General features: G+C 38.4%; 1 protein-coding gene across 1 annotated transcript; it reads right to left on the bottom strand.

The window, feature by feature from the left end:
• Positions 1-729: 729 nt before the first annotated feature.
• dmrt3a (doublesex and mab-3 related transcription factor 3a) lies at positions 730-4,190 on the bottom strand. The gene is made up of 2 exons (XM_063898089.1): positions 3,752-4,190; positions 730-2,094 (listed from the first exon to the last, which is right to left on the bottom strand). The coding sequence occupies exons 1-2, from the start codon at positions 4,152-4,154 to the stop codon at positions 1,076-1,078; spliced, it is 1,422 nt and encodes a 473-aa protein (XP_063754159.1). The 5' UTR covers positions 4,155-4,190; the 3' UTR covers positions 730-1,075.
• Positions 4,191-9,527: the final 5,337 nt, after the last annotated feature.

The raw sequence follows: 9,527 nt of genomic DNA on the forward strand, positions 1-9,527 counted from the left end.
GTGCTGTACAAGTATACGGTATGCATTGTCTGCTGCCAAGTACGTGGGTTTGACTCCTGAGCCTTTGGAAGTATAGGGCACTGTCATCCCCTCTGTCTCCCCCTTTTAAACACTGCATGTTAAATAAAGGCCCACAACATGTCTTTATAAAAAGTTGCTCTCAGAAAACTGCAGACTGCTGCAACATACTTTAAATCAAGGCTGAAGACGTTTCTGTTTGCTGCTGCCATTTATCAAGTAAGTAGGAAGTGGAAAATTAAGCTGTTAGCTTTTTTGGAAGTCTGTGTGTCTTTCTCAATGTTGTGCCTCCTCAATCCTCCATCCATGCATCGTCTGTCCGGTGACAAGGAAATGGATCTTATCTTCATCTTGAAGGACATCCCAATTCCTAAACCCAGAGGAATGAATATGAATATTTGTTTTAATATTTTTGATTTAAAATACTATAGTGCAGATACAAAAAAATATTCAAATTTGTAATGTTTTTTTACTTAGTATTGGCATCAATTAAAGTAAACAAAGTGATTAAGTAGTTGTTATGCAAATAGGCTAATCATGATATTTATATTACATTATTGTATAAAGTCAATATTTCAGCTAATAAATGTGGAGTTATAAGTTCAGGTAAACAATTCTGACAAATGTAATAAATTACATTTTTTTTAAATATAAAACAGGTTAATTGAGAAGGAAAACCTTAGTAATAGTGACTAAAAGACAACAATCTGGTCCATTTGGAAAACTCAGATTTATTTGGCATACTCTTCACATGCATTGATGATCATTTACATCAAAAGTGTTCACAGTACTAAACATGCTTGCAGGAAATAGATGAGAGACTTTTAAATCAGCGCGAGTCTGTGACATTCATCTGTTTTTGGTCGTGGCACGTGAAACTTGAGGGCATGAGTGGATGAAGTTAAAAGGATTAACATCACCTCATCAAAGGGTGATTGCTTGACACAGTTCAATTTGAAACAAGACAGAAAAAACACCATTTACGCACACCGGATGTCTTTTCAAAATAATACATTTTTGGTGTATCCCCTGCTGTGTTAATCCATCCGCAGCTTCTTCAAGTGGAGGAGTTGAGGATGCGCGAGTCTGCGGAGTCGGAGCGCTCTTCGTACTCCTCCTCGGGGGAGTAGAGGCCGGGTTTGGGCCCCAGCGTGCAGCTTTCATCCTGGATGCTGATGCGCTGCTCCTCGGAGGGCCTGGAGGGCAGAATGGCGGAGCTGCGGAATACGGAGCCCCCTGGCACAGCGGGGGCTGCTGGGGAGAATGGTGACACGTACTGGGCCGCGGAGCGAAGCTGGTATTGCTGCTGCAGGGCCATGGTATTCCACAGAGTCACGTCATTGTGCACGAAAGGGCTGCCCTGGCTGCGAGTCAGAGAGTTGCGCAACATGAGCGGGTAGCGCGTTGACTGCGGAAAGGATGGATGTTGCAGGGGGACACCCAGCGGCCCCGCAGACACAACGCCCGACGCCGGGTCCGATGTGAACCGGAGGGACTCGGGGACCCGGAAAGCAGAGCCCACCGACCACTTGGCGCTGGAGGACACCGGGTGATAGGAGCCCAGCGTGTGCTCGAAAAGGTGTCCGTTTGAAGGCAGCAACAGGGCGTCAGGGTGCGGGTCGGACTGCGGGTGCGTGCTCCCGTCAGGACCCCGGCTGGACAGCAGCACCTCGATGGCCCCCACCAGATCCCCCCCGCAGCCTCTGAGGATGAGCTCCAGGACAGGAGGCTTGTGAGCTGGGAAGATCTTCTTGAGGACCTCCAGCGGCGGCCGGTTGGCCCGCAGGCTGAAGGGCAGGTTGATGGAGCCAGCGAGGCCTTCAATGAGCACGCTCTGCTCTCCTGAGCTGACGGGATGCTTGTGAGGACTCTCGGCTTTTACTTCCTTCTCAGCACTGCCGGCTTTAGAGAGGATGCAGCTGCTCTCCTCTGGATGGGAGGGCGTCTCCGGTGGCTCCGGGGTGTAGCAGGAGTTTGGTTTAGAGCCTTCAGGGGAACTGACAGCCTCCTGCTCCTTCTCACTGGAGCTCCCTCCGTTCTCCCCACCCGACCCCTCATCAGGACCGTCATTCGGCTCTGCAACACATCAGAACAAAGAGTCAGGAGACACGTTTGGGCATAATAGTTCAGCTGCATAAGACACTTATCTGACTTCAGAAACATTTATTTTCTGAACTTTGCTTCTCGCAAAGACAAAAAGCTCTCCGCAGGAGGAAACTTGACACACAATGAATCGCTTGTCTCCAACACAGAGACTAATGTGGATGTCTTTCACCCTCCCCTCCCCAAAGCTGTTAACACAAAGTGCTGACTGCGTGTCAGTGGGGAATCTACCATCGATGCCTTCTGACCACAATTTGTAAACAGGTCGCGTATTGCTCGGTAACATTTCATCTGAACTTGACCTCATTCTAGAAAAATGGCGATTACATTGGATTGGTGCTGTCTGCGCTGATTACTGTCATATTTTAAAGCACTCAGCTCCGCCTGTCCGGGTGATGGAGCGGATCTGGAGTCAGCTGATCACTGCTTGTGTCCAAATGTTTGTGTCCCAGAAATCCACCAAAGTCAAGTCAGGTAGGAAGACAACCATAGGCCTGTATGACTAAATACTTGGCAGAAATATTGAACAGTTTTACTTATCACACAATTATAAATAAACGCTATTTGCATTTAGGATGGCAAACATTACCGAAATTAAATATAAAAAGATCTCGATACTGTGAAAAGAAATACATTGAAATTGTATAAAATAATAAACAAATCATTATCGGTGAATACTATTGCAGGCGTAAAAGAAAATAATTCCTTGTGAAATGAAATAGAAATAACATGCATGTTTCTATAAATAAATAAGTAAGTATAAACAATCAAAAACAAGGAAGTACAAGAAAACATGAACCCAATAACAATGCAGGACAAAATAATCGAAATTAATAACTCAAAAATATAATTGAGTTTTTTTTTTAATGTAAGTTAAAAATATATATATAACCTCACCTGTGTTTTTAAGGGAGTTTGTCAACATTTTAATAATACATTAATTTCTATTTTATTGTGTTATTATTTTAATTTAAGATGTTTGTTATATTTCCAATACATTTGTGCTGCTGTGTAACATTACAATTTCGGCATTCGGGAATTAATAAAGTATTATCACATCTTGATGACTTGAAATATTTTAAAGAATGTTTTCATTGAGCAAAGGTGCCCGTAATAAAGCAACATGTAAAGGGAACTGAAATATTAGTATTAAATGTCCTAATGACCAAATTTTAAGGTTTAGGTTTTTTGAGCTCTCTCACACTATGATTGTAGAATCATTGTAACGGCTAAGCAGAGTTTATACAAGAAACACTTTCAAAAAATCTTTGCATTTGTTAATTTAGAAATACAATAATCTTGGGAAAATATGATAAACATATCTTAGACTTACATATTTTATCTGCCGTATTGTGTGAAAAGTTTTTGTCATAACAACATTATAAATATTGATAAATTACAGTATTCCCAATGATGTGCACTTTGTGAATTACTATTATTGTTCATGTATTTATTTTGTAATAGTAGGCTATGGCTATACTTCTAATCATAGCAGTTCAAAATGACTTCTGGAATTAATTTTTTTTCTTAATTTGTCACTATTCTTCAATAAAATAAAAAGTAATAACTCATCAGAAATGTGAAACGCTTTAAGCCAAACTTTGTCCCGCAGCTCTTATTATCCTCCCACCTGATGTGCATGTCTGTGCTACGGCATGCACCGTCTCCGTGCTGCTCCATCTCAGCTCTAGCCCTTCTGTCCTCGGCAGGGCTCCCTGGTTCCCCTCGCCGGTTCCGGGCATGCCAATGCCCGGCAGCACTCTGAGGGACTCCGGGATGAGGCTCTCCAGACTCTCGTTGGCCTGCTGCCTGCGGAGCGCCACCTGCGCCGCCATGACTCGCTGGCGCTCGATGATGAGGATGCACTTCTCGCAGGTGCAGTCCTTGAAGCGGCAGTAGCGTTTGTGACCTTTGAGCCATGACAGCACGCCGTGGTTCCTGCACCGTGCGCATTTGGGGGTCCTTTGCAGCGGAGCCCGGGGCTGAGACACCGGAGCCCCCATGTACAAGTAGGGGGACCCGTAGCCATTCATTGTGGGATCGTGTTCTCTAGGACGCAGTGCATCTACGGTGAGGTGAGGTGGGGGAGTGTTGTTGTCAGCAGCAGCAGCCGAGAGATGGAGCTGGATGGAGCTGCTCAGCCACACGCATGACAGGATAAGGATAAGAGGTGTGGGCTTGTTGTGGAGGATCCACCTTTCCCTCGGCTGACAGCACAGATATGCATCAGGGCTGACACGCACTTATGGAGACGAGTAACCAAACGCTGTCACTCGCGTCAAAGCACTCTGCAAAAAAAAGCCCGTTTACATTTTTTTGTACATTTTACATATGTACAAAACAAACAACTCTTACTGAAACTAAAAGTTATTTTTAAATAAGCTATAATTTAGCAACATGTTATTTGATGATATCACCTCAAGATATGTGTAAGTCTAAAAGCCATGTCAAAGGTCAAATTAATATAAAAAATGTCCTACCACCTTTCATACATTTTATAGAATATGCAAGTATGCATTAAGTTACAATATAAAGTAACAAAAACACAAAGTGCATTAGTGAATGCAAAATAAAACCACCAAATAAATAAACTGCATCAATAGCACTGAATATCAACATTGATATTCCAGCTGTCAACAATGAGGAATAACAAAATAAACCTCATTAAATACTAATTGCACAATTGCCTTTTCTGTTTGCATAATATGTAGACTTTAAATCTACTTTTAATCTAAGTCCATAAACATTGAAAAATATTTTTCGTGGATAATATCATGAATATTTAAAATGTGGTGTAAAAATGTAATCCTCAAAACTAAACTGTGAAAAATAATATAAGCTATCAAAACTCTATATATGCATTTTCCCAAATATGTTCATTTTTATGACCTAACATCAGCATTCGACTCTTCCGGATTTTTAAAGTCAGGATTTTGTGTTTATTTCCAACCCCTGTTGCCTGAAGGCCCACAGGCTATAAGACTTAATTTGGACAAAGTGCTCACAGCTTCTCGCACCTTTTACACAATCGTACATAACTTAGATGATTAGGTCTCTACATGTATAAAAAGCCCTTTGGGAACTATGTCGAGGATGCTGATATGTCCCTTCTGCTGGACTAATAGAGGGCATTGAAACATAACACCGGACAAAGCCGGGGCCCATTTCTGACCGTAAAAAAGGTTTATTCAAGCAAATAATGGGATCCGAGCCTGGTGCGGCTTACAGAGAATAAGAGCATGGTAAACTTCCCTACATGAAGCCCGTATCCAGGGCTATTAAGCTTTTAATTGGAAAATAGCAGAGGAAATTTCAAGGTGACGAGAGTGGCTTTGCAGTTTGTGCCGGCCGAGTAGATTTGTGGGGAGTGGGAGGCCTGAACCACAACGCGTAATAAATTTATTCATGTTGTTCGTTGATAAAAGACTAAAACACGAACCGGAATAAAAGTTTACATTGCAAGAAGTATTGTTATTGCTGTAAAGTCTGATTTCTTAATTTTTTTATTTTGATAAATTATGAAGCTGCAGGAATGGTTATTTAAATAGCTCATGTTTGATGTGTATTTGATATAAAACTCAGACCAACTACAATGTTGATAATAATAATAATAATAATAATAATAATAATAATAATAATAATAATAACAACAACAATAAATATAATAGTAATAATAGTATAACATATAATAATAGATATGAATATGTAATATAGTCTAATAATCTATTGTTAGCTTTGGTAAACTATTTGACCTTAAAATATAATTTAGCAAAAATATTAGCTTAAAGCTAAATTGGGCGAAACATTCTGCTTGTCAAAAAAACTCTACTGTGCAAACTGTAAATCACACAACAACCTCTTGGTGGCGCCGGAGAGAAAGTGTGTGGATCACCAACTTCATGATGATTCATCCTCTGGGAAGCGTGAATAATCTGCACAACATTTTATAGCAGTTCATACACTTGTGGGTTTGTAGATGTCCTAGTTTTGACCAACGAAAAAAAGAAAGAAAAAATACAATTTTGTGTAGAATAAATGTTATCTTTATTTAGCTGTTTAACATTTCTGGGGTCTTAATCCCGAAAATTGGTAACCACATTCCTAGATTAAAGTTTCTAAGATGGACAATCCCCCTAATACTAACCCATAGGTTTAATAACACAGTTAGATATTTAATGGTGACAAATGGTTTTTCCCTAAATCTTTATCGAGGACATCTCACTGAGATCAAAGTCTGTTTTTGTGAAAGAGACCTAAAAAAGAGAAAAATAAATATCAAGAATTACTTTCAAGGAAACATGTCACTCTATTATAATTTTAAAAATGTGAAAGCTAACTTCAGGAAACAAAATGCCTACACATGTGCAACTTCATAGAATGACATATTTCAGATTTTTCTTTACCATTGACTTGGTGATTACGTTCCCAATCTAAGTCCTTGGATCATCCCAATTTAGAAACATCCTGTTATAAAAGAGGGTCATGATTTTAAATTGCACACAGCGTACACCAGTATCTCCTGATTTACTTCCCCTATTTTAGACCAGACTGAAATTGGACAAAATGTCATGGTCCCTAGATGATGAATCACACTGACTTAAATCATCCCCTGACTTTTCTTCCTTTAACGGTTTACGATGTTATATCTGAATGAACTGTCACGACATTTGGCAATGACACCTTCCCCTTTAGGATGAATCCAACATCATCAGGTCAAAAAATCAATTTGATTTATCACCAAACAAACAACCATTTCCCATTCGCTTCAGCTGTACTTGGTGTTAATAAGCAAATATAATCAAGCTCAACTAAGATGGGGAAATCTGTAAACAGATATTTCAAGAATTTTCATAATTTAAAGAATCTGTTTGTGAAATTCACTTAACATTTCAACCCTTCACATCTTGGACCCAATGTTTATGTAAATGGCGGAAACTCCTCCAGCAGGGCCCCTCTTCAGGAGCAGGAGGAGGAGCTGACCTCTGCTGAGTGGGGTTATTATTAGGTGCTGATTGGGGGCGTAGCTGGCACTCAGATGTCCTGTCACAGAAACGCTGATTTAAGTCTCCCCAAGGAGGCGGGACACCGAGTTCCTACTGAGGAATTAGCCGGACATCTGAATTAGTGAGAACATCCGTCAGCAGGCATCAGTCTACAGGGAGAAAAAGGAAAAGACTGTGTTTTTTTTTTAAGCTACTACAAAATAAGTTGAAGCAACCACTTGAGCACTAAAGTAAACTGCTATTCCAATAATGTGTATTTGAGTCTGACATCCAAAGAAGGGATTGTAGAAACAAGAACATTACATGTGTTGTTAAAAGATAGTGAGGAATGTAAATCATATTGTGTAAAATAAGCAACTTTGAATATTGTTAAACACTTACAATGTATAAATCTATCAAAGATCTACATTTTTTTTATCTTGTACTGTTTAAATAAAGTAATGTAAGTTTCACATAAAAAAAATGTCCAAGGTTACAAACATATACTGGAAAAAAGTAGGTTATCATAAAACTTTCACTTTTATACCACATATATTGAAATTGAAATGTTTCACGGTCAATTGGTCAATGAATGATGGGAATCCAGTATGGAATATAAGGCCTATACAATTATTATACAAGTACATGAATTAATTGAAATGTATCATATTAGGCAGCACTGCAAAGCAATGTTTGACAATAATTCCTATAATTAAATTTCACACAGATAAGGGACAGAAAAAATATGAGTTAATTGCTTTAAGATAATGTATTTTTTAAAAAATATTTAAACTACACTGAAAACATTTAAATGTTGACTTTAATTAAATATATATCAACAGATTTCACTTAACTGTATTAGGAGGGTTGAAAGCAATAATATTACGTTTAATAATAAATATAAGTTTCAACTTAATATTATTGCTTTCAACTAACATAAAACAGCTATGTGAAATCTGTTGATATAATACATTTAATTAACGTCAATTTTTCAGTTTTTTTTGCTAAGCCTATTTTAAATTAACAGAGTTAAGGAGTTTCATTATTGGGAAATAAAATCAGTTCACCAGTGTTAATAAATACTTTAAAATAATAATGAATCTTTTAGAACAACTCTCTGTTGTTTGTTCAGTTCTACTGTTAAATGACTTATACATTTCTATATTGTTTTGTATTTTTCCCTTCCTGGGCAACAACTGTAGATCTTTTATTTCTTTTGATATGGGTCTTATATGTAACTATATAAATGTACCTTTCTTAAGGGTTCATCGTGAAATGAGGAGAAATGTTGGTTATACACAGGAGACTGATGACTGCAAGTGAAGTTTTTGTGAATTATATATAATTGTATGATCTTCTGATTGGCATATAGTTTGTAAGTTAAAATATAAACAAACCATTTAAAAAATGCTATGTAACAGGTAAAAATATTGCATGTAGCATCGTAATTGGGTACTAAACTATGATACATTTTCCATATCTATAAGGGACATTTTCAATGCAGTTCTGCAGTAGGAGTACTTTAACTTAAATAAATCAGCATTTGAACACTATGGCAATTCTTTCTCTTCTTCTTTAAACAGGGCCCATGCATAAATACAATATAAAAACATACAAAATGTTACTTAATTTCTACCACCTGAATGTATGCCTCTGATCCACTTGTGGAGAAGAGTGTGGTCCTCCCTTGCTGTTCTCCATGCAGGTGTAAAGACAAATGATGGGTAACGTCCTCAGATTAGTTGTGGATGCACAGCGGTTTAGTCCGTCTACTTCGGCCTGTTTATTGGTGCTTGGCTCTCAGGGCTGGACTTTTATGACCGGTGCTCTGCCTGTCCTTCAAACAGCACCGAGATCCTCCAACCACGGGCAGGAAACAAATCCACGATTACAGTAATCACATCTGAAAATACTAAAGGGCTAGTTTGGCTGGGGAAAATAATTAATACTCTAGGTAAGTATGTTCAATTCTTTTTAAAAGTAATCAAGTAATATCCGACAGCACAAACTTTTGCAAAACATTCTGCATTTAAAAATGTTAAAATATTGAAAATACGACATATGTTAATTAACACACGTTTAAATATGTCAAGTTTAGACATATATCTTACTGTGAGAAGAAAAGGGGCTGAAGTTGGGTGGAAGTCGCATGACACCACAATTACCACCACAAGTACCAATAAAGAGTGCATTTCCAGCTCCAAAGTTCGTTTTTGATGTTAGACCCCAGATTAGTTTATTCTGTGACGTTCAATCAATGAAAATTCCATTTCTATTAACAGTTTGATTGCCTTTTTTGATTTCCTCTTAGCGAAAGCAGCTCCAGCAATCACAATTGAACCCTTAAGTTATTTGATGGTTAACTTTAGGATAAGTTTACATTTTGGTTGATTTGATTTAAATACACAAAGTAGATGAGAGTAT

This window comes from Eleginops maclovinus, chromosome 12 (assembly GCF_036324505.1).
Source record: "Eleginops maclovinus isolate JMC-PN-2008 ecotype Puerto Natales chromosome 12, JC_Emac_rtc_rv5, whole genome shotgun sequence".
Classification (NCBI taxonomy): Eukaryota; Metazoa; Chordata; class Actinopteri; order Perciformes; family Eleginopidae; genus Eleginops; species Eleginops maclovinus.